Source organism: Eupeodes corollae, chromosome 1, assembly GCF_945859685.1.
Source record: "Eupeodes corollae chromosome 1, idEupCoro1.1, whole genome shotgun sequence".
NCBI lineage: Eukaryota > Metazoa > Arthropoda > Insecta > Diptera > Syrphidae > Eupeodes > Eupeodes corollae.
In genome coordinates this window covers 60,068,706-60,094,141 of record NC_079147.1, presented here as the reverse complement: position 1 = coordinate 60,094,141, position 25,436 = coordinate 60,068,706, and the positions used below count along the sequence as shown (strand labels likewise).

Here is a 25,436-nt window from a genome sequence, read left to right as displayed (position 1 = left end):
AAATCAACACGATTTAAAATTAAAGTAAAAAATGTAAAGATTTTTAAAACACTCCCAACATTATGGCAACACTTATGCAGACAAAGATAATGTTATAATAAAGATGAACATATTTGTCTTCACTATAATCTTGACAAAACAAAACCAGGTGGTTCTAACATGGTTGTCTTCTCATAGAGCATTTATCTCAATAGTATTTATAGTCATTAAATTTTCTCCTCCATAATAAAAGTAGAGTGGGATCCCCGACAAAAATATTTTTTTTCCTGTCATTGGCATATCTGTCAATATAGGTGTCAATCGAAAGAGATAGAAAATTGCTTTGTTTTCAGTCAGGCATTGGGATTGGGCTTCGCATTTGTTTCCTCTGTCTACACTCTGTGGTGTGAAAAATTGGTATTTTCGAAGAAAAATAAAATTTAAGAGAAAAGATTTTCTATTTTCTGCAAGCAAGACATATTTTTAAGTACTTAAAAACTTAATTTTTAACAAACAAAAAACAAACAACACAAAAATGTCAAGAAACGCATCACATGCTGGTAGCTGGTACTCAGATAAATGTAAGTAAATACAAAATAAAATTAGGGCGATGGCTTTAATATTTTCCCTATTTTCCAAAAAGAAAACTCCTATATTCATAGAGATGGTACAACGTAAACCTATTGAAATGGAATGAAGAAGATTCATTTAAAATATATACGTACTTTAGCAGATAATAGGGTCTTTTACCTGTGCCTGTGCATATATAATTTTGTTTTACATAAAAATGTATAATAATAATCATTGATAAACAAACCAAAAAAAAGTTGATTCAGGTCAAGTGTTCTTTTGTGGAATCAACAGCCAGAGAAGAATGAATGCATTACTTGAAAGGTTAATTAAAGTTTTTTTTTTAAGACAGTCGTTCATTGTCCCGTTTTGTGCACTGATTTTATTTGTTTTGCAATTAATGGTGAGGAAAAAAGATTCTTGAAATAAAACAAATTACATGCATAGTTAAGAGACATAATATAGATAAATATTTGAAAAGTCACTGACCTATCTAAACAGAAAAACCAAAGGTATTTACATTTGTCGATAAGGCTTTGTTCCTGGCAATCACATTGTACTTTTCCAATTATTTATAGTATTTGATACAATTTTTGAAAAATCTTTTGATACGTAGAAGGAATATCTAAAGAAGAAATTTTTGAATGTTAACAGTCGAATTGTTTTTTCCTGAACACCGTTTGTTTAAATAACTATGATTTTAAAATCATGAAAATTAAATTATAATGAAAATTGGCAGTTCCTCTTTGTAGCTCGGATTATATTTAATATCGATTTATTCGAGTAACAATGCGTCAGGACAAGGTGTATTGGTCATCTTCTGATGAGCCCAACCATTACATCGGGGCGAAACGCATATATGTAGGTATGAAAACTTTTATGCTGGTTTATATTTATTTTCATTTAAATGATTTTAAAATCATATTTATTAAAAAAAGGAATATCTACATTCATCTGTTATTTGACAATAAACAATATTTTATCTAAGATATTAATTTGAATACAAATTTGCGCTTATAGGCCCCATAAACTACACATGCCTGCATGCGCAAGCACAAAAATGCGCAAACACTCTTTCCCCATACACTACGCATGCAAATTGTACAATATTCAGTTATGTGTTCACCGCTGAACAGAAAACTTTAAAAAATGTCAAGCTCCGACACCGCACAGTGGTTCGGTTTGTATGGGAGAGCGGAAAAAAGTTAGTACAATCTGAACGGTTCAACAGATTTAAATAAAATTTGGCATACATGTTAAGATTAGTCTTAACATATTTGGTCAAAATTTGGTTGAAAAAAAAAATTATAAACAAAGTTATTGACATTTTTCTAAAATTTGAGGGTTTTTGATTTTTGTATGGGAGAGCGGAAAAAAGTCTGTAAAATCTTAACTTCTAAGCGAATTTTAATGAAATTTTAAACACATGTTAAGATTAGTCTTATACATGCTTGGTCAAAATTTGGTCAAGAAAAAATTATTAGAAAAAAAGTTATGGACATTTTTCTAAAATTTGAGGCTTTTGATGTTATATTTAAATAAAAGTTTTTTTTTAGTAAAATCTTAACTTTTTATTTTGAACAAAATATTACTAACTATGTATATTATAAAATTAAATAAATAAATAGATAAATACACACAAAAAATAAATAAAAAACAATTATGAAGTAGTAATTTTATGACGCTAAAATGAGATTTTTAGCGTCTGCGCTGATTGGAAGTATTTTCTTTTTTGCCTGTGGCCTTAAACCTGTTATTATTGGATCTGAGGATATGAGTATGTGATGCATCACATCTTCATTCGTCGCAATTCGGCTGCATTTTCTCGAATGAAACCTGCGGTAGGCTTTATAATCCTTATTTCGGCATTCTTGGGCTTCCTCGGAGAGCGATCCAACAGGAAATGCACAGCTTTTAATTATTTCTTCTCCATGGATCAAAATCTTATGTACGGTAGCTGGCATATTGTACCATTTATATTTCTCAACAAACAGTTCAGCAGTTTCCCACATGTAAGCTGCACTTTTTTTTAAATCTAATTTTTCATTCGACGTTATTACTTCAAGGACAACAGCAAACCGCCGAATTAGGGATTCACTAACTCCAGTGATTTCTGAAGTCATGGTTGGATTTGCAAAAAATCATCTGGAGGTGTTGCCGTCATTACTTGTCCCCGTACCTTGTTTTACAAGATCGACAATGATGCCCAGTTTTTCACGAAACTCCTGCTGAATTTTCTTCTTCTGAGCATCTCTAATATGGCTCCATGCTTTAAATGGCAAATTGTAGGCAACATTTAGGATACACTCCATAAATTTTATCCGAGCGTGAAGAGGAGACATTCCCATTTTCAAAGCTTCCCTGTTTACAGCTTTGGTTCTTATATTTGTCAATTTATTCATTCCAGAAGTTGTAGTTCCACATATGAAACAGGAAGAAGCTGCAGGAGTTTCTGTTATAGATTAAGCTGTCTTCCCGTCCAGCATTGTGAACATGAGTTCGTGTTTGATTGTAAACTGACGTTCGCCTATTTGAATTATCGTCTGAGTTAAATTACTGATTTCCGTATCTATTCTTTATTTCTCGTTTCGTATGATTTCTGCAGTTTCTTTAACAAAAGAAAATTGGATGGCTCTGCAGTATCTTGTAGAGGATGGTCGATCGTTGTTCCACACAATAATATCCCTGTTATCCTCCATAGCCATTTGCATTGGTACCAAAGATGTCATAAACATATTAGCGTCCGAAGTTTCTTCATTGTCAAATGTTTGACTGTATTGTGGTTGGCCAGAGGCACCATCACATCCCCATTTAGTGTACAATGTTAAAGACTGTCCTTCAATTCTGGTTATCTCCTCTGATGTCTTTCCTTCTAATAACCTTGTTGCAGTGTGGTCTAACAATTTTTGTAGTGGCACACTTGCTGAGCTTTCCGTAATGCTTATATCTAAAGGATAGCACTTTTTTTTGCTTCCAGTAATTTAAAAACATCATGTCCTTCATAGGGCATGTCTTAATACTTCATATTGGCGTTTCGACAATTCTGCTTGTATAAATAATGCAAGAGCCTTATCCGGATCAAATTGTGAGCAGGAAAAGCTCTCTGATGTTGCTGCATAGTTTATCTCTTCTTGAGGAAATATATTTCTAATTTCGTCCCTCTTATACCTTTTAGCTCGATCACAGCATTCGTCAAAACTCTTTCGTGGTCTTCCCATATTAGTTGACGTTTCGGCCAATACACTTTGGGATAGTTCTACTTCGAAAACTCCTTCGAGCCAATGAGTGTATTTTTTTTTTCAAAATGACTTTTTTTTCTATGAACTGCGTTCCATCGACTCAAAAAATGAGGCACAAAACGTTTATTTAATTCTGACAGCACAGTTTCTATTTGCTCAGAAATTAAGTTGGGGTATTCCCTTTCAAAATATGGTAGAAGATTTTGAACATCATGTCCATTAGTGATAAGTTCACTACACAACACCGAATAAGGAATTTCGATTGAATGCATTTTAATGTATTGAATTCACTATTCACTATATGTATATTTGTTATTATATTTCACTTCACTTTCACTTATTGATTGATCAGAGTAAACATTTTTCTTAAACACCTTGCTCAAATGGTCAATAACTCAATACTGACTTTTTTTTAATTTAATCCTTTATATATATAGATTTAAGTATGAGATTTTATTCTAATAAGACAGGTAATACAAAATTACGCAATACACAACAAAAACAAAGCAATAAAACTTTAAAAATAACATCTTTTTTATTTCTACCTGCCCTACTTTTATCAAAAAACTAAAAAAATAAAGGATTATCCCTAATCCTTTTCTTTATTTTTTTTGAGCTCTATCATATAATTTAAAATATCATAAAACTATATTGCTTTTCGTGTGTTCTTTCCAAGAAAATTGAGTTCAAAGTTGAAAAAATTTTCCGGGCAGAAATAAATGGTTTCGCAAAAATCAAAATTCTCAGACCTGTGTCAATGTATTAATTTTGTTTTATTTTTAAAATAAAGTTTGACATTTTTTCTTAAAATAATGGGCTTAACCAGTTCATTCTGACAATTAATAACGAAGAAATCAAACTTTTTGGTAAACACCACCGTCAAAACGCAGTTTCTTGAAATCCGATTCAGTGAAACATTTTTGATCATAACTTCCACATCTGCACGTATCTGCAGCTGATTTTTTCTGTGCTTTTACATAAATGCATGGAGCATATGCTGACATACTTACTTTCTTGGAGTCTTTTGGAGCTTTTTTTTGAAATCAAAAAGTTTAAAAAAAAACACATTTTTTCCTAGTACTTAAGCTTCAGACTACTTATAGAAGGTATCTTTTATAAATAATCATTTTTTTTTTATTTTAGATAATCGAAAATAGACCAATTAAATTATTTAAGAAGCTAGAGAATTTATTTAAAGGAACTTCGGAAAAAAACATCTCAAAATTTGTTGAAAATACGGTTCGAGATTTGAGTAAAATTATTTTTCAACTTTGAGGGCTTGTAAATCAGAACATACAATATATATGTTGAAAAATACTTTTAAATCATACGCTCGGGTTATATAAGAGTACTTAAACATAAAATTTAAAAGGATAAATATAACTTCTTAAAAAGACTTTTTTCCGCTCTCGCACCACTGTGTACCGCTGATGCGGCAATTTTGATTGCTTTAGCCCATGACTGAGCAGATGTAGCACACAGACCACACATGCTTGCATGCACAAGCAAGAAAATATCAAAATTTATTGATATTGCTCATGCCGCTTGCACCAACACATAGTTCACACCATACACTGGCAGTTTGCATGTGCAAGCACTGTATGCGCATGCAGGCATGTGTATGGGCCCTATTAGGTTGCATAGCTATAACCTTGCCCTAAGGTGCTTAATATTGCAAAATAAAAGCGCATTGTTGTATTCAATTACCCTCATCTAAACCTTAAACCTAAAACTACGATTGCCTTCTTGTATCCTGGCCCTTTTAGATGGTTACCTGGCTTAAAGTGGTGGTTCTTCGGAATAAATATACCCTCATCTGTTTTTTATTTGATTTTGGTGTTAAATGGAAGTAATTTAACTCTCGTTCAAACAATATAGGGTTATCTAACCAAAACCGGGCATAACCCAGGGTTGTCGGCTTTTATAGTTTTAAGTCTTTCTTAAGTGTAGAAAATGTGTTTCATGTGTTATTTAGTCGGTTTTTCATTTAAAGGTAAGGTTATTTAATTATCTTGTTCTGAACAATGAGGGTAGGTCCTAAAATAATGCAATATGTAAACTCATTTTTAATGAAACAACTGCTACTCTTCAACATAAAAGCTACACAACGGGATTCCTCAAGGCTCCCCGCTCTCAGTGGTCTTGTTTCTTATTGCCTTTCAGGAAATATCAATAATAGATTTAAATAGATTTAAACTTTTAGACCATTGCATCTATGCAGATGACCTCTATGTCTTGAGTAAATACAATGATCTAGACAAAACTCAAGAAATGTTCACTAACCTGATAAATTATATGCTTGTATAGTCGAATACATCCAGTGCAAGACTTTCACTTGAAAGTAATTAAATCAATCTGTAATTTTTTACACTTCAGAATTTCAGAAAGTAGCTGGCTAGCAAGATTCAAACTACGATCAGAGGCTCATCATAAGTGCATGTGTTAGTTGTTAGTAAGTAAATAATACAGGGTGGTAAAAGAATTCGTTAACATTTAAATGTAACTTACCGCGCAAACTATTGCCGCGCGGGCCGCGGGCAGGGGAACTAGCTCGCTTCTTGGAAATTCAGTCGCAATGGATTGCTTCGGGGGGCCCCAACGCGCTTACTGCGTGAAACAGTTTTATTTAAACAACTTTTCGCTCATTACGGTGAGACGCTTATTTCGCGTTGAATATGGTTTACACAGTGCTCCTTTAATAAAGAAATGGGTGAAGAAGTTCGAAGAGACGGGATCTGCACTAAATGTCAAACAAACCGGCGGAGCGCCACGGACTTCTCGGAGCGAAGAGAATGTGCAGCAAGTTTTTGCTTCTGTTCGACGTGATCCAGATTTATCGACGCGTAAACGTTCGGCTAAATTAGGACTATTCCGCACATTATTACGCCGTATTTTGATTTAAATGGGCATGTAAACAAACAGAATTGCAGGTATTGGAGCAGCGAAAATGATAAAGCTAAACATGAGAGGCCACTTCACTCTCCTAAGGTAACTGTATGGGCTGCAATTTCAGCAAAAGGAATCATCGGACCTTACTTTTTTGAAGATTCTCGAGGCCGTTCAGTTACTGTTAATTCTACCGAGTATGTGAAAATGTTACGGGAGTTCTTAGCATCGATGCTACTGGAATTCGCTGGCTATAATCGTAACACATGGTTTCAACAAGATGGAGCCACATGTCACACATCGAACGAGTCCTTGCCGGTGTTAAAAAAAATGTTTCCAGAAAAGCTGATTTCCAGACGAGGTGACATCCCATGGCCACCCAGAAGTCCAGATCTATCCCCAGTTGACTTCTTCTTATGGGGTTATTTAAAGAGTTGTGTCTACATTGATAAACCGAATACACTCCGTCAAATTAAAGAAAAAATCATTGAAGAGATGTCGGCCATCTCGCGGTCTCTTTGCAGAAGAGTATTCGAAAACTTCAGGAATTGCTTAGATGAGTGCAAAAACCGAAACGGTGGTCATTTAGACGATATCATTTTTAAAAAATAAATTACAACTAATTAGCTTTCTCGTAAATAAACGATTTCTAAAATATGTTAAATGGTTTTTTTTATACGATTTTTTCAAATGTTAACTAATTCATGGCCCACCCTGTATATTTAAAGCCTAACACACGCACAAAATACAAAACATAATTAACATTTAACATGAATTAATACAGAACAACAAAAGATAAAATAAAGATGTTTACGATAGTGGAGCACTGGTTCTAAACAATGATTTTAATCCCACCTTATTTAAATTTAAATTGTCCATTCCTGACAACATTACTCGCACACAGGAATGGTTGAGAGTTGTAAGACACTAGGCCCTAGTTCTGAACGGACTGTTGCGCTACCCAATTCATATTTAAATTTAAATCTATCGATGAACAGTTTAAGTTATATAAAATGCTCATTCGACTTAAAGCTTCATTCTTCCCATAGTTAGTTCTATGAAAGTCAATATGTATAAAATCAAATGTACGCAGGTGATGAGTTCCGCCTCGTTAATTAAAATGTACACAAGATAGCAAATAAGGTTTATCAATTTCACCATTAATGAGTTGATGAAAAAATACTAAGTCATTATTAACACACCTTTGATGGAGAGATTGCATTTGAAGAAGCTGAATACGATGTTCATAGGGAGGCAGATCATAACGATCTTCCCAAGGAAGACCCTTTATGGCAAAGCGAATGAAATTATGTTGAATTGATTCAATACGTTTTCTATAAATGTCGTAATAAGGAGTCCATACTTGCGATGCATATTCAAGATGAGGACGAACATGGCAATTCCACAAAGAAGGAGTAACATAAGGATCATTAAACTCCTTTGCCCAGCGCGCTGCAGCGTTTTATAAAACCAAGCATAGAACTTGCCTCATTGACAATAAAATTAATGTGATGTGTAAACTCTAAATTTGAACAGAAATAAACACCTACATCTTTAAATGTGAAGACGCGACAGAGTTTTGGCTGTGATATACAATAATAAAATACACTAACGATTCGTTTTCTAGTAAAAGTTATCGTCTGGCATTTTAAAGGATTGAGGGCAAGGCTATTTTTCCCACACCAAAATGTAAAACTATCAATGACGGCTTGTAAAAGAATACGATCATGGGTGGACATAACTTTATAATCTTAAAAATGTTCATGTCATCAGCAAAAATGAGAACTTCACTTGAGCGTGACAATACGTCGTTAACAGACAGAATGAACAGAAAATGGCCAAGATGGCTTCCCTGGGCAACACCAGATTGAGCAACAAAAGGTTCTGAAAGACAATTTCTAAATTTTACCTCATAAGATCTGTTTTTAAGGTATAATTTGATCCAAGGTGGAAATCCAAGAACTTTGAGTTTAAATAAAATAATTACGTGAATTAGAAAAGTCAGTATATACACAGTCAACTTCATAACCTTGCTCTAAAACGTTTGAACATATGTTTGAAAATGTGAGGAGATTAAGAACGGTAGATATTTTTTTCACAAAACCATGTTGCTGAGATTTGTACTAAAAAATGCTACATTTTCACAACAACAAATTGTTTGAACAGTTTAGTTTGTAGTTTGTTATGTCCGCCTTGTTACCTTTCTTGAAAATTGATGCTAGAAATGACTTCTTCCATATACTGGGAAATTTGCCTGTTTTTAGAGAAAGTTTGAATCAGAACGTAAGGGGTTCAACTTAAGGATTAGTGTACCTTTTTAGTACTATCGGAGGAATACCATCTGGACCGGGGTCTTAAACACTGCCGCTCGAACACCCGAAACTTCTTCATCTGGGAAGGGGCAACGTTGAACCACACAGGACAATCATAAACGATAATCGGCCGTATGAGGGCCATGGAGAAAATTGCCTTCATTTTGGAGTCAAGCCGACTGCTGTAAAACAGCCGTTTCGTGAGAGCGAAACGGCTCTGGCCCTAGTCAGAACAGCATTTATATGGCTGTCGAAATATAAATACTGATCTAACCAGATACCGAGGTATTTAACTACACTTTTGCTCGATAATCGCTGCCGGTGAAGATCAACGATTACCATCTTGCATAAATTCTTGCACGTATCCCTCGTGACCCTAGCCAACGGAGTCCGGAACAGAATTGTCTCCGACTTCTGGACATTTATTTTCAGTTTCCAGTCGTCGCAATATCGCTGAATCTTGTCGAAATCCCGCTGCAAGAGAATTCTAATAACCTCAACCTTTCGGGCCGTTCTGCACGCAATTAGATCGTCGGCGTACGCAATTGCCTCTGTAAGACTACCTATCAGATCGCTGGTGTAAATGCTGAAGAGAATCGGCGAATTCACCGCTCCCTGTTGAAGACCATTTTTAATTGAGAGTGTTGTGGTAGAAGTTACATTGCCACTTTTGACAAAAAACTTTCTACCGTTAAGCATATCATAAAGTATATACAACAATGGCTTGCTTATGCCAAGCCTGCTCAGTTTTAGGTAAAGACCCTCTAACCATACGGTGTCAAAGGCCTTTTCCAAATCAACCAGAACAGCACCTGTGCATTGTTGATTTGATTTATTCCATTGTATATCAGAAACGAGTTTAGACGCAGCATGAATTGTGTCATGACCCGCCTTGAACCCGAACTGTTTATCCGGAATTATTTTGTTGTCCGCAGCCCACTTAGTTAGAGCCCTATTAATGATACTCGGAAGAAGACTTATCGACCGAAGATTTGACGGGTTGGAGTTGTCCTTTCCCTTTTTGGGGAGAGGATGAACTACAGCGGTCTTCCAATGCACTGGATAATATGCATTAGCCGCGTTTTATTATCACCATGATCTGATCCGGATCTTGGATTTACATGCATTACAACAACAACACAAGATCCTGCTTTGTGTTTGGATCTCAATTTGAGATCCAAAATTTAATTCTTTTTTTCACAACAAGGAGCGCTCTATCATTGTGATTTCACATGTAAATGTTGGTATCATTGCAAACAAATTAAATAAAACCTGTATTGCCATATAAACATTTTAATTTAACTGAAATAAAATATTTTTTTAAATAAAAAGCGAGAAGCTTTATATTTATTTATTTGGTATATAATCCATGAAATAATTAGATATTTTAACAAAACTAATTAATTGGTGAAATTCAAATAATTAAGTCCAAAAAAATGTATATTTGACATAATTTATGGGTAATATTTTGCCCAAAAAAAAGGAACAAAAAAAATCATTGAGCAAAATGTTCTATGGGCAACTCTCCTTTAAATGTGAAAAAAACATAAATAAAATCGAGAAAGCTGCAGCAGAAAAAAATGTTGAAAATAGTTTTACATGAGAATTTTTTGGAAATCATTCTTTTAATTGAAAATGGTTGTAAGAAACATTTAGGTGACATAAATTAGAACTCAGAACCGTCTAAACCATCTCAATGAAGAGAGTAGTTTTGAAATGACAGTGGTTTGTATGTAACACTTCCAAGAATTTCGAGAGAAAATCATACAAAATTCTTAAAAGTGTTTTTTTTTTCCTGAATATCTTGTTTATTTTAGCGAACATTCTACAATAATGTCTGTGTGATTTCTATGATCGTCAGACTACGTAGTGAACTAATAGATTTAAATTTCATTCCATACAGACCTGATTTACCCCTAGAGTGTAATATGTGCAACCTATCAGAAAGGGTGGATACTGTTCACTTTTTGGGAAAACGCCCCATTCTCAGAAACTGAGTAACGTTGTCCTTAAATGCATCTAGAGTTCTGGGATTATTTGCAAAAATATGGTTCTATCAAAGATACAATACCCATAGAACTAAATGAACTTAAATCGCGTGATTTTCGGGGCGACTTCACTTCTTACGTGACAAAGCCATTGTTAAGTTGGAACTACCCATCCAAGCCATGAACTTAAATCGCTGCCAAAAAATTGTCAATTTGCTGCGAACGCAGGGAAATGGATACATTCGATTCATTAGCAACATATGCATTTGCAATATTTTTAATAGTGCATGTATTTCGATAATGCGTTAGATTTACACCATCAATTCACTCCACTCTTCCTATTTCTCCACATACCTTGCGTAGTCGTTCGATAACGGCAGCCAAAGACATTGCATAACGCGAGAAAATTAGCTAGGTCTCAATCACTACTTTCGTGAAAAGTTTTTAAAATTTTAACAATTGTTAAGTTACAAAATCAATCCGATTGCGTTTTTATTGATTGTTAAATATAATTTACAATAAATTTATAACAAAGTTATAATAATTAGAATGCGGAATTCAGCAAGTAGAGATTGAATTTTTAGAATATTGTGGACTGGGTGTTAATGGTTTTTGCACTGATTTTTTTGTATCGTTTTTTATAGGTCTTATTTTATTTCTTAAGTGTCTTTTGAATTTCCTCTATCCTCAATCTGGATGCATTTGTAGCGCTGGTTATTTGCTTACCAAGTCCATCCATTTCAAAACGTTGATGTTTAAGTTGGTCCAAGCCATGTTGCAGTTGACTGCATGCCTTGAAAAAGTTACTCAATTCCGGTATATCTCCAAATTCACCGGGATGCTGCCGGAATTTATGTCCCATTATTTCGGTTAATTTACTTAGTTTTTGATCAACTTCCTTCTCCTGCATAACAGTTTCGATCTCCGCATGATTAGCTGACAAATGTAAATCTCTTATTCGATGTTTCAAACCATTAAAATTTATCGATTCAAATGCTTCACCAGCCGATTCAAAGAGCTGAGAACATTTTTTCAATTCTAAACGCATTTTTTGAATGTTTTCATCAATCGAATATGAGGAGGATGGACGTAAATTTTCGTTTGAAATATTAAAATTGTCAATAGTTTTTTCGGGATTAGTTTTTTTGTCTGGTTGAGAATAGTTTTGATCATGAAAATCAGCAGACTTATCTGAATCCAAGGATTCTTTTTCGCTAAAAAAAAATACCGAATAAAACGTGTGCAGAACAAAATATATTTTAAATACCTTTGAATAATAAGCCTTTTCGATTCTTGACGAATGTTATCAAAAGTTTGATTTTGTTGATCCATTTTAAAAACAGTTTTGTCTAGGTTAGTCAAAAACGAAAGGTTTATTTATACATTTATTTCCAGATCTATTTCTTTTTTTTTTTGAAATAATGGATTAATTTTTCAAAGTACATATTGATTCTTATTTTTTGTACTCGATAAAATATAATTTTCTTAATAAACAGTGTTTGCGATTGTGTGTTTTTCAAATTCAGTTGCTTAGAGCAACACTGTTATTTCTTAGCAACGAAAAATTATGCTTTTTGTAAATTTGTAAAAACAATTAATGTAAATTCATATTCTTCGACTGGGATTCGAAACAACCAACGGGTTGGTGCATAAGATAGGAGATTTTAATGTCATTCAATCGATAGAATAAAATACGTGTCCCAATCAAATTTTTATTGCATGGTGCGTTTTTCATATCAACACTTAGTTCATCAAAGCCATGGAAATTTATGGTTTTAAATAAAAGATAGTTTTGAGCCGAACGTAATATCTATAAAAATTATTGTAACAAGTACATAACGATTTTGTCAAACAGTTAAACTGCACTTATTGCTTCTCTATTAGTTCAAAAATAGTGCAGAAATGTTTGACAAGAACTTGTCAAACAAATACTTACTTAAGGTGGAGCTACAGTCCGGGCGGACCTGGGCCTCAACCAACAAGCGTCTCCAGCCAGCTCGGTCCCTAGCTAGCTGTCTCCAGTTTTGCACGCCAAGTTGGTTGAGGCCTCTCCCACCTGGTTGCGCCACCTGAGTCGCGGTCTTCCTCTACTGCGCCGTCCCTCGGGATTGGATTCGAAGACCTTCCGGGCTGGAGCGTTGATGTCCATTCGCTCTACATGACCTAGCCATCTAAGCCGTTGGACTTTAATGCTGCTAACTAGGTCAGTGTCGCTGTACAGCCCGTATAGTTCGTCGTTATATCTTCTCCTCCATTCTCCATCTTTGCGTACGGGACCGAAAATCACCCGAAGAATTTTTCTCTAGAAGCATCCTAAGACGGTCTCATCTTTCTTTGACAGGGTCCAGGCCTCAGCGCCATAAATGAGAACCGGGATGATGAGTGTCTTATAGATGGTGATTTTAGATGATCGAGAGAGGACTTTACTTCTCAATTGCCTTCTAAGTCCAAAGAAGCAGCGATTTGCAAGAGTTATTCTTCGTTTGATTTCAGCGCTGGTGTTGTTGTCTGCATTAATAGCGGTGCCTAGGTAGACAAAGTCCTTAACTACCTCAAAGTTATAGCTGTCCATGGTGACGTTTTGTCCAATACGTCGTCGTTCAGTGTCCTTTTTTGATGATAGCATATACTTGGTCTTGCCCTCATTGACCACTAAACCCATCTTCTTCGCTTCCGTCGCAATGCTCAAAAACGCTGCACTGACATCACGCTTTGATCTTCCAATTATGTCAATATCATCTGCGTATCCGAGTAATTGGATGGATCTTTGGAAGATTGTGCCTCTAGTGTTGACGGTTGAGTTTTGCACAATTCTTTCCAAAACGATGTTGAAGAAGTCGCATGACAGTGCATCGCCTTGTCTAAAACCTTTTTTGACATCAAATGCATCGGTAAGATCTTTTCCGACCTTGATAGAGCAGCGTGCATTCTCCATCGTCATTCTGCACAAACGGATAAGTTTGACAGGGATGCCAAAACTAGACATTGCTCGGTAGAGCTCTTCCCTATAGATGCTGTCATACGCGGCTTTAAAATCGATAAAGAGATGGTGGTCATCGATTTGAAGCTCCTGGGTTTTTTCCAAGATCTGCCGTAGTGTGAATATTTGGTCGATAGTGGACTTTCCTGGTCTGAAGCCACACTGATAAAGACCAATCAGGTTGTTGACGAATGGCTTCAGACGTTCACATAATACGGCAGAGAGGATCTTATACGCAATGTTAAGGAGACTGATGCCTCTGTAGTTGGCGCAGTTTAGAGGGTCTACTTTCTTATGTATCGGGCACACTATGCTGAAATTCCACTCATCAGGCATGCTTTCTTCCGACCATATTTTGCAGATGAATTGGTGCATGCTCCGTACCAAGTCAACGCCTGCTGCTTTGAATAGTGCGGCAGCGATGCCGTCAGCTCCAGAAGCTTTGTTTCACTTAAGTTTAGATATAGCTATCTTCACTTCGTCAAGGTCGGGTAGGCGGAATTGTTGGTCTGCGTCGCCGAGGTTGAGTGGTTCTACCTCCCTTACAGCGGAATTCGGTTCGTCATCGCCGTTATATAATTTGGAGAAGTGATCTTTCCATATTCTCAGCATCGACTGCGGTTCTACTACGATGTTCCCCTGATCGTTTTTACAGGCTTCGGTTCGTGGCTGGTACCCTTGGAAGGTTTCTTCTACTTTTTGGTAAAATTTACGAATCTCATTCCTGTTGTGACATCCCTCTATCTCCTCGATCGCGCGCTTCTCATGCTCCCTTTTTTTCCATCTAAGAAGCCGGTGTTCCTCTCTCCTCTTCTGCTCGTAGAGCTCGCGAGCAGCTCTAGTCCTTTTGTGCAGCGCCGTTTTGTATGCCTCTTGTTTCACTGCGTGAGCTTGCAGGCATTCGTCGTCAAACCAGGGGTTTCGCTGTGGTGGCCGTGTGAAACCTAGCACTTCAAAGACGGCATCTCTGATGGCTGCAAGGCAATGTTGCCACTGGTTTTCAATGCTTAATGCAGGAAGAATAGGACTCCTTAGGAGGTTATTAGAGACTCGATCGGAAAAGGACATGGCAGTCTCTTGCGATTGTAGCCGTCTAACGTCGAATCTTCTCACAGTACTTCCTTGTTTTGGCTTGGATCGGGATATCCGTAGCCGTACCTTGGCTACAACGAGGTAGTGGTCCGAGTCAATGTTGGCCTCTCGGAATGTTCGGATATCCTGGATACTGGAGAAGTGTCGTGCGACGATCGCAATGTGGTCAATCTGGTTGACGGTTGATTGATCAGGAGATTTCCATGTCCCCTTGTTGATATTAAGATGCGTGAACTGCGTACTAGCTACCAGAACGTCTCGCCCGCAGCGAAATCGACCAGCCTGAATCCATTGTCGGAGGTGGTGTCGTGCAGGCTGTATCTCCCGATTATCCCACCAAAGATGTCTTTACTTCCTAGCTTGGCATCAAAATCTCCTATGACAATTTTAATGTCATAGCCAGGGCACTGCTCATATGTCTTGTCCAAGAGCTCGAAGAATATGTCTTTGGTGTCTTCATCTTTCTCCTCTGTCGGGGCATGCGCGCATATTAGGCTTATGTTGGCGAATTTAGCCTTGATGCGGATTGTCGTGATGCGCTCGCTTACACTGTTGAAACTCAAGACTTTTTGCCTGAGCCTAGTTCCAACAACAAATCCACACCCAAATAGACGCTGTCTTTGTTCTCGGTAGCAGTCGCCGTAGTAGATATCGCAGTCTTTTAGTTTGCGTTTGCCCGGTCCTTCCCATCGCACTTCTTGGATGGCTGTAATATCTGCCTTGCAGCAGTTTAGGGCTTCCGCTAATTGTTCGGCTGCACGTGGTCTGTTAAGGGACCTAACATTCCACGTACATATCCGAAGTTCGTTGTCCTTATTTCGTTTGCGTGGGTTGTCAACAGTGAATCCGTCCGTATCCGAGGCTTGTTGGTGCTTCGAAACTTAAGGTATTTTTACGTGGCCAGGAAGTCACCCCGACGGCACAACCCCCAACCTGGAGGGCCAAAACCTTAGTATAACTCCAAGGAAGGGGAGCCGGATAAACCGCTCCTTACAGGCCTGGGCTCCGAATATGTCGAAGAAGCCCTATAAGGTGTTCACTAAGTAGTTCAACCTTACTGGAACTGTAGACGCCACCGTTGATTCTATCTCGAGAATTCGTCCGCTGCCGCCTGGATAAGGAGAGGTGCCTTAGTGGAAACACCTCTCCCCACCTCTCTCGTTTGCTGCCCCCAACAACTTTCCACTGGGGTTGGAACCCAATCTCCAGTTGAGGTACTAGGCACCCGATGTTCACCGCGGGGAGGTGAGAGTAGGATATGATAGACAGAGATGGGTTTTGAGAAAAACCTGTGGACGCTTGTGTCTTCTTGAATGCACATGTCTACCATTTGAACATCAAAAAAACAAATACTGTCACAATTTATTTGGGTCAGAAAAAGGAAGAGGCAACCTCCTTAGTAAAAATACAACAGTTTCAAAAATTGCATACTGCATATAATTTAAAGCAAACAACTGAGTCAACAATCTCCTATCTGATGGTATCCAAAATAATTAAGTTTCACAAATAGATATCCATGGAGGAAGATCTATAAAATGGGAACATTAACCAGTTCGAGGAGAGGGCACAATATATCTTTAGGTTGTAGTGATCTACCCCAATTCATTAATTCGTAAAGCTTTCTGTAATACAAAAGATAACAACATTTAAGAACGCAAATACCTAATAATTGAATTGTAAAATATTAGTAATTGAGGTAAAAATAAGTGATAAGGTAATCACTAATCAGATATAATCGATGGTACAAATAATTATTTGTTTTTCAACCCACAAAGTATCGAATACACTTATTTGCAGACAATTTATCACGAAAAATGGATAGATTGGAAATTTTGTATCTTATTTTGTTTTGAAAGCGTGTGTACATTAGACTAATTAAAAACAAAACTACAATGTCTTCGGTTTTCAATACACAAGGCAAGTGATATCTAAAGTATTGTCACATCATATATATTTTATATTACAGTAGATAATTTCAATAGGTTATTCAAATAAAATGCACGACTGGGTCGCACGAACTTGCTCCTGTATGCTAAGAGTATGTTTAAAAAAGTACTTATATAAGATTTAAAAATATACCTGTAAATTAAGTTTGTCTTCAAAGATATAAATGCCATTATGTACAATTGTACATAGTGAAAACCATAGTACTCTCATGAGCAGAAACTTTTAGGGCGACCAGATGCAGAGTCGTTGGCGTGGCGTTAGTATCGAAAGTGGAGAAATTCAGCTGGAGCGCGAGAAAAATATTATTTCCATTCCCATAAGCAGCCAGCAGAATAAGGGAGATAATTAATTTTCGACCCAAAAAGTCTACACAATTTCCTTCATTCTACTTGAGTCTATCCTTGTATATATTTTCACATAGAGAGCTTCCATATGAAGGTTGATGAATTTGTTTTTGTTTTATTTACATATATCAATGCACTTTATATAAAAAAACAAAATGGCTTAATATTGTATCTAATAAGGGGATGAAACAAACTTTTGCATTCTTACTTCAGCTGTTTAGGATCTTTTACCGATATTTGTTTTTATTTACATTCATAAGTCTGCTTTTACTTCGGTACGATCTTTGTATATAAAAAATGGTTTCTATTATGTATGTATAAAGCTACGATGCGTTCGATATAGATTCAACTTGTTCCTTAAAAGCTTTTTTCCTTTAGATAGCTTTATTGTAACTTCATATTAGAAGAACCAAGATGGAAAATAAATAAGATAAGAAAGAGGCATGACCATGAATGTTTAAATTTTAAATCGATCGCCTATTGGTTGTGTAGTTAGGAAACAGGTAGGTAGATGTCTAAAACGAATAAAGATAGATAGATAAAACCATGTTTATGATGATAATGAAGGAATGTTATTGGTAGCTAAAAGGTACATACTACATTCCTTCTTTACTATAAGTTTTCAGCGCTAACATGAAGTTTTTACGTTCAGTTTACATATTTATTTTGTTAAAGTTTAAAAAAAATAACAAGCATACGAACAGGTACTCGTACTTGTACCTGTATTGCTGTTCATGCGTTGTTTACAGTCAGGCTCTTGTGCGTTTTGGATTTAAGTTATGAAGTGACACGTAAGCAGTAATTGTAGAAGTTGTACGTAATACCTTTATAAATAGTTATAATGTGTACCCATAAAATATAAAAATATTAAAAGTGATTCTAATAGAAAATACATATACTCTTTCTTGCCCGTTTCTTTAACTTGTAGGTACTAAGTATTTATTCTTTTATATAGTCGAAGGCAGGTAAATCATGTGTGAAACAACCTTAGTCGTAAAGAATAATATTTTAAAGTCTCATATACAAAGTTACCAAAATAATACTTCTTGATAGACAGTTTAAAATATATTGTTGATTAAATATATCATATAAATGTGTACCGAATGCATTAATTTGGATTAAAGATAGGAATGCAATTACAATTTTGTCAAAATAATGCGCTCTTTCGGGCTCATGCATAGTAAAAATATTAAAAAAAATATTTTAATATTCATAATTTCACCCGAAAAATAAGTTTGTCTTCAAAAATTTAAATGCCATTTTATAAATAAAAAAACATTTCATTTTTCAAATTTTTTTTATGAAAATCGTTAGAGCGGTTTTTTTTTAAATTAATTTTTTATAAATAAAATTTTTCAATTTTGTTCTAAAAATATTTTTGGTACGCAGTTGTTTAGAAATTGTTAATATACGCTATACGTTTGAATTTCGGAAAAAAATGTTGAAACGTTTTTGAGATATCGAATTTTGAAAAAATAAAATTCAATATTTTTTTAAAAATCCAAACAATAAAAAATTGCACTTTTGATAATCAAATATTGTTAAAGCAATATAAGAGCTTATTCAGAAAAAAAATTATTGAAATCGGTTTATAAATGCCTGAGAAAATTAAAAAACAAAATAACGGTTCTATGAGCGGTACCTTTCCTGAGCAATACAAAAATTTGTTTTTCTTATTAGAAGAAGCCAAGTTAAAAAATAAAATTTTAGAGAAAATTTAAAGAAAATCTATCGGTTTGTTTTTGAGAAAATTCGAATTTTCGTTTTTTGACCAAAAATATTGTATGGTGGCCACTGTTAGTTTTGATCTTAAAAAAAAAATGAAAAAAACGCCTAACGCGAATCAGCTCAAAACCTTAACTTCCAAGTTTGAACTCAATCGACCCAATGGTTTAGGCTGTAGGAGCGTGGACAGACAGACAAAACCGACCGGACGGAATCGCGGGACCCACTTTTTTCGACTTGTCTACCATCGTAATATCATGTTTGATTAAAATCTCGAGTTCGAAATTTTGCACGAATGCAAAACTTGCCATATACATAGTTCCTATATGTCGCAAGTAAAAATAGCTGAAAATAAAATTGATGAAATTTATTCAAATTTTAAAAACTTAAAAACTTTGAAAGGAGTGCACTTAATAAAAAAAATGTTACAACCTTTTTAAAGGAAATTCAAATTTCTTTAAGAAAAAGTCATAGAAATTTGGGCAGATGTTTATTATTTCAACGAGCTCTAACCAAAAGCTAGTTACATTTAAAAAAAAAGATATATTTTTTTTTTTTTCTATAAGTCTAATATACATATTGATACGGACCAAGCTAAGCATCACCAAACAGTCTTAACTGCAATACTTTTAAGGTTTCTGATATGTTAGTAATCATTACTATCACACTCTATAAACCATTTTAAAAATATTTGTGGTTGCATTTTAACACCTTTTTGTATTAGCATTTTTTTGTTATTAACCCTGTAAACATGTCGAGGAAGTGTAACAATGATCCTATCTATTTATGTTATGTTTGCGGAGAACTGACTCAAAAAACAAAGACGAAACTTTACGAATCTTGTGTTGGAGTGTTATCTCCAATGTTTTGGTTTTTCTGTCGCCCATCAAGACAAATCCTGGGCTCCTTATGTTTGTTGCATAACGTGTGTGAAAAATTCATCCGACTGGAAGAAAGGCGCACGACCTTTGCCGTTTGCAGAAATATTACTAGCTGCAACTACATCTGTTGAGAATGACCATTCACACCCGTCCACTTCAGGTAAATGTGTTGACGAGGACGATGACTTTCAGTTTAAAGGAATGTCAAACGTGTCACATTTCATAACTTAAGGAGACTTAAATAATTTAGCTCGGAATCAAAATTTGTAAAAAAAAAATCAGGACTATTAGGATCTCGTCTAAAGACTAAGATTTAGAAAAATTTGCATGGAAGGCTTTTAAAAATGTTGTTGCAAATTTTTCGGCTAACCACAAGAGTGACAGCTACAGGGAGTTGGTTAGCGAGCTGTTAATGACATATAAAGCTTTGGGTTGCAACATGTCACTTCAGATCCAATTTTTAGACTCCCATCTGAATTTTTTTCCTGACAATTTAGTGCCTGTCAGCGACAAGCACGGTGAGAGGTTCCATTAACACGTTTTGAATATGGAAAAGCGGTACTAGGGCAAATGGAACCCTAAAAGGGACCAACCAGAAGCGAAACATGGAAGAAAATCTAAGATTTATTAAGTCATTTCTATAAAATACAGATTTAATTAACAAGATCTGTGTTATTTCGCAATAGTTTAAATTACTCAATAAAATAAAATCTTTGGTCAACAGATTTTTGTTAACTATTTATTTTTTTGTTATGATCACCAACTAAAGCAAAAAATATCAAAAAAAAGTCCGTGTGGCAAAAAAAAGTTAAAATTTTGTTCACCAGTGTTATTGCTAGCAAGTTTCGCTTGGAATTTGCAGACCTAACCTGAAATCCAGACCTGCCGTGTTATTTTCAGACCTCCCTTGATATTTCAATACCCACCATTGATATTTCTGGACCTCCCTTGATACTTAAAGACCTACCTTGGAATCGCCAGACCTCCCTTGATATTTAAATACCTCTTTCTCAACCACAAGGCACACCTTGCTACACTGTAGTTGCTACTATCAAGTTATTGAAAGTTTCCCAGAATCATTCACCTAACCTAAGCATTATAAGATACCAGTTATAGCTATCATTGGTTTTCATCATTGAAACCAGTGGCGTCTTTAGGTATGGGAATGGTGGCCTGGGGCCCAGGGTCCCGTATTTATTTGGCCCCCGAAACCACCAACTCAAAATTAATGAATTTATACAAGAATTATATAGAAAACGAAATAAGTTTAGTAGACAGTAACAGAAAAACAAGATTTATTTTACTCTCCGTTCCCTTGAAATTCTCCTCCTCAACAATTTAAATTTCTGGCAACATGAATCCTTAATCATACAACTGCACACGCTGTGAACATTATATTAACAACTCTGTTTTCGTTCTACTCTACAGTTCTGCACAAGTATTGACAGTACACCCTTGACTTTTGTAATTCGGTATGTTAAAAATTGTGTTCCCATCGTAAAGTTCTTAAAATGTTAAAATCATGATAATTCAATTGAGGATTGTAGAATACAAAGCTATGTTAATGCGTCTAATATGTCGGACAAATATTCTGGTTTGCAAGCAAGATTAAAGGCGAAGTCCGAATGTTCTACCTTTGTACCTTGTGCAGCACATTCTCTTAGCTTAGTAGGCCTTCATATGGCTGGTTGATTGCCAACAAGTTTCTTGCAAGGGCTTCAAACAATTTACAACTTTTTTCTTCTTTTACCCATCACTGGAATAAATTGAATGAATGTTTAGGTTCACATAGAGTTCTTAAAAGCCTTTCTGAAACAAGATTGTCTGCACCAACTAATCCAATTAACGCGCTCCATCATGGTACTGAAGCCTTGACAGCTATCTCTAGAGATCCAGAGCAAGCTCCAGACAGAAAAAGCGAAACTCTAGGCCTGTCTAAGAAAATATCAAAACTGGTCCTCATTTTAAAACATAACATTTTTTGTTAGAAAGAATTCATAAAACCAGCAAGAGCCTTAAAAAAACCATAACGATTGACGTTGCTGCCAATTTTCTTTGTTCAATATGTTCTTTCATAAATGATCTAAGGGAGAATTTTGATAAATTTGAAGCGTGTGCCAAAATTCAGAATCCGGATGCTAATTATAAACACTTAATGCAATGAAAAACAGTACAAAGTTCGTGTGCCACATATTTTGATGGCCCTCCACCATCCGTCCAGCTAATTGGAAAAAAAAAAGTTTAAAATATCAATTGTTTTTTTCCAATTATTGACTCTATTACCTTGCAATTAAAAATGTGATCCAATTGCTATCAAGAAATGAATGTGTTGTTTGGTTTTTTTGTCGATTGCAATGTTTGACTTCAGTGGAGTTGTAAAACTCTTGCGAACAATTTTCAATAAAATACCATAGAGATGTTAATGCAGAAGAGCTCGAGGTAGAAAGCCTGCACCTCGTATTAAAACAATTCAAAAAAGATGGAAATGAAGATCTTATTACAATATCAAAATTGTACAGTCTAATTACAGTAGATAAAATTGGGAACACATTTCCAAATTTATAAACTGTCCGTAGAATGTTTTGTATCTTCGATGGTTTCAAACTGCAGTGGAGAGCATTCATTTTCGTTGCCGTTGTCTGTGTTAATAGCGGTGCCTAGGTAGACAAAGTCCTTAACTACCTCATGCTCCCTTTTTTTCCATCTAAAAAGCCGGTGTTCCTCTCTCCTCTTCTGCTCGTAGAGCTCGCAAGCAGCTCTAGTCCTCCTGTGCAGCGCTTGCCGGCATTCGTTGTCAAACCAGGGGTTTCGCTGTGGTGGCCGTGTGAAACATAGCACTTTAGAGGCGGCATCTCTGATGGCTGTAAGGCAATGTTGCCAATGATATTCAATGCTAAATGCAGGCAGCATAGGACTCCTTAAGAGGTTATTAGAGACTCGATCGGAAAAAGACATGGAAGTCTCTTGCGATTGTAGCCGTCTAACGTCGAATCTTCTCAAAGAACTTCCTTGTTTTGGCTTGGATCGGGATATCCGTAGCCGTACCTTGGCTACAACGAGGTAGTGGTCCGAGTCAATGTTGGCCCCTCGGAATGTTCGGATATCCTGTATACTGGAGAAGGTCGAGCGTCGATCGCAATGTGGTCAAACTGGTTGACGGTTGATTGATCAGGAGATTTCCATGTCCCCTTGTGGATATTGAGATGTATGAACTGCGTACTAGCTACCAGAACGTCTCGGATCCATTACAATAACTTCCTATGGGAAGTTAATAAATCTTTTAAATCTAAAAAAAATGTCAATAATGAAAACCAATGATAGCTTAAAATTACCCCCAATAAACCTCTTCTCGTCATTACCACACCTTGGTTTTTAGTGCAAGGTCATTGCCGAACTTATCAAAAAAAATGTATAATCTTATAAAGCGCAGTCTATATTAATACAACAAAAGGCAGAAGAAGCTATATAAGAAGGAAATTTTAAAATAATTGATAGATTTGTAAGGACACATTTTGAGCACCTTCCCAACCATCCCTTTAGTTTAAATAATTAATTATTTGTGTTATGAATGCATTCACAAAACGACTATACATTTTTATTTGAAAATATTATCAATTTTTCATTTCCTAAAGCTACAGAACTATCACGCCAACTTGACCGTTGGCTAGGGGGTGCTGAGCTTTCACATGGACCTGCCCGGGCGATTATCGCACCGTAAGTTAATACAAATTCATTATCTAAGAACAAATATCTTTATTCAACTTTTTTATTTCTTCTTCAAAGTCATGCAGGGTATGCGTACTGTGGTGCTTGTGGAGCATATGCCTATCGACAAGTTAGTCCAGCAGTTGTGTAAGTTTATAAATACAACATTTACATTTTTTAGTAATTTAATTCTGATCTTTTACACGCTTTATAGTAAACGAATATTCATTCTTGGACCATCACATCATGTCCGACTACGTGGATGTGCCCTATCCATAGCTAATAAATATAAAACACCTTTATATGATCTCAAAATAGATCCCCAAATCAATTCTGAATTGGAAAAAACTGGACACTTTTCATGGATGGATATGAAAACCGATGAAGATGAACATAGTATCGAAATGCATTTGCCATACATAGCCAAAGTAATGGAAGAGTAAGTTTTTTATTTATTGCCAACACTATCGATATGCTAGTTAATTTTAACCATAATATTTTATTCAGTTTCAAAGATCAATTCACTATTGTGCCTATTTTGGTTGGATCGTTGTCCCCAGATCAGGAAGCTCTATACGGCGAGCTTCTTGCTCCATATCTAACAGATCCTCAAAACCTCTTTGTTATATCCTCTGACTTCTGCCATTGGGGTCAGCGATTTGGTTATACATATTATGAAAAGTCCTGTGGTTCCATCCACAAATCCATCGAAAAACTAGACAAAGAGGTAATATACTATTTGAATTTATTTAAACAAATATATAAATTGTAAATACTGTGATAATTTCAGGGAATGGACATTATTGAGACACTCAGTCCTACATCCTTTACTGAATATCTTCGTAAATATAGCAACACCATATGTGGTCGTCATCCAATTGGTGTTTTGCTAAATAGCATAAAAGTTCTGCAAAAACAGGGCTATAATATGAGCTTTAAATTTCTCAAATACGCACAGAGTAGTCAATGCAGGGATATGAGTGATTCTAGTGTTAGTTATGCATCTGGTTCACTTTTATTTGAGTGTTAGTAGTTTAAAAATTAATGAACTAAGCGATTTTATTAGTTAAAGACATTTCTAATCACTAACCGCGCCGCGCCGTCTTAAGTTGTAAAATTGATAAATTACAATTTTTTGTTTTCTCCTTGAAAATTTTCATCAATGTATTTTTAGCAATATTTTCTATCACATTTTTCAATCATGTATCTACTTTTTTTTTGTAATATCGAAGACGAGTAATACTTAAAAATAATATGAGTTAAATAAAAATTTGTTAATTTTAATTGTTTAACTAAACCGAAATAATATAATTAATAATTGAAGATTAAACTTGTTATTTTGTCTTTTTTTTTTAATTATAATTTATGCTCTTTTGAACTTGAAAGTTTTCACACGTTTAAAGACTTGTCATAGGTGAACTATGCAAAATTTCAACATAACATAAATAAAAAGAGGAAAGAAGGCAATTATCTAGAAAAACTTGTAAGTCCATGTTAAAAAAAAATGTCCTTGGAATTCCAAGAGATTAGATGATCAAAAGAAACAACTTCGAGAAGAACCTTAAAACGGATTTAAGTTTTTAAAAAAAGGGAAGGTGGTAATATGAATTATCCAACATTGTTGGAAAATAGCCGAAATGTAGGATTCACCTATTATTTTTAAAGCTCTCTTTTGAATTTTGTCTAAGAGCTTTGGACGAATATAGGCTTTATAAATTATAGCCAGATCAGAAGCGGTACAAAAATTCTTGCATCGGCGGAGAAAATCGAAACACTTAGCATAATAGT

At 35.4% G+C, this 25,436-nt stretch overlaps 2 protein-coding genes across 2 annotated transcripts; one reads left to right on the top strand and one right to left on the bottom strand.

Moving 5' to 3' along the window:
• Window positions 1-320: 320 nt before the first annotated feature.
• On the top strand, window positions 321-24,978 carry LOC129939632 (protein MEMO1). The gene is made up of 6 exons (XM_056047720.1): window positions 321-560; window positions 23,576-23,657; window positions 23,727-23,795; window positions 23,863-24,087; window positions 24,156-24,375; window positions 24,439-24,978. The coding sequence occupies exons 1-6, from the start codon at window positions 515-517 to the stop codon at window positions 24,676-24,678; spliced, it is 882 nt and encodes a 293-aa protein (XP_055903695.1). The 5' UTR covers window positions 321-514; the 3' UTR covers window positions 24,679-24,978.
• On the bottom strand, window positions 11,442-12,427 carry LOC129939633 (uncharacterized). Its single transcript, XM_056047721.1, has 2 exons — window positions 12,242-12,427; window positions 11,442-12,188 (listed from the first exon to the last, which is right to left on the bottom strand). The coding sequence occupies exons 1-2, from the start codon at window positions 12,304-12,306 to the stop codon at window positions 11,627-11,629; spliced, it is 627 nt and encodes a 208-aa protein (XP_055903696.1). The 5' UTR covers window positions 12,307-12,427; the 3' UTR covers window positions 11,442-11,626.
• Window positions 24,979-25,436: the final 458 nt, after the last annotated feature.

Excerpts from the sequence above, each read along its gene's own strand:
- LOC129939633 (XM_056047721.1), bottom strand. The coding sequence starts at position 12,306 with ATGGATCAACAAAATCAAACTTTTGATAACATTCGTCAAGAATCGAAA. Across the intron at positions 12,189-12,241 it reads AAAAGGCTTATTATTCAAAG|CGAAAAAGAATCCTTGGATT; the intron begins GTATTTAAAATA and ends ATTTTTTTTTAG.
- LOC129939632 (XM_056047720.1), top strand. The coding sequence starts at position 515 with ATGTCAAGAAACGCATCACATGCTGGTAGCTGGTACTCAGATAAAT. Across the intron at positions 561-23,575 it reads TAGCTGGTACTCAGATAAAT|CTACAGAACTATCACGCCAA; the intron begins GTAAGTAAATAC and ends CATTTCCTAAAG. Across the intron at positions 24,376-24,438 it reads TCGAAAAACTAGACAAAGAG|GGAATGGACATTATTGAGAC; the intron begins GTAATATACTAT and ends TGATAATTTCAG.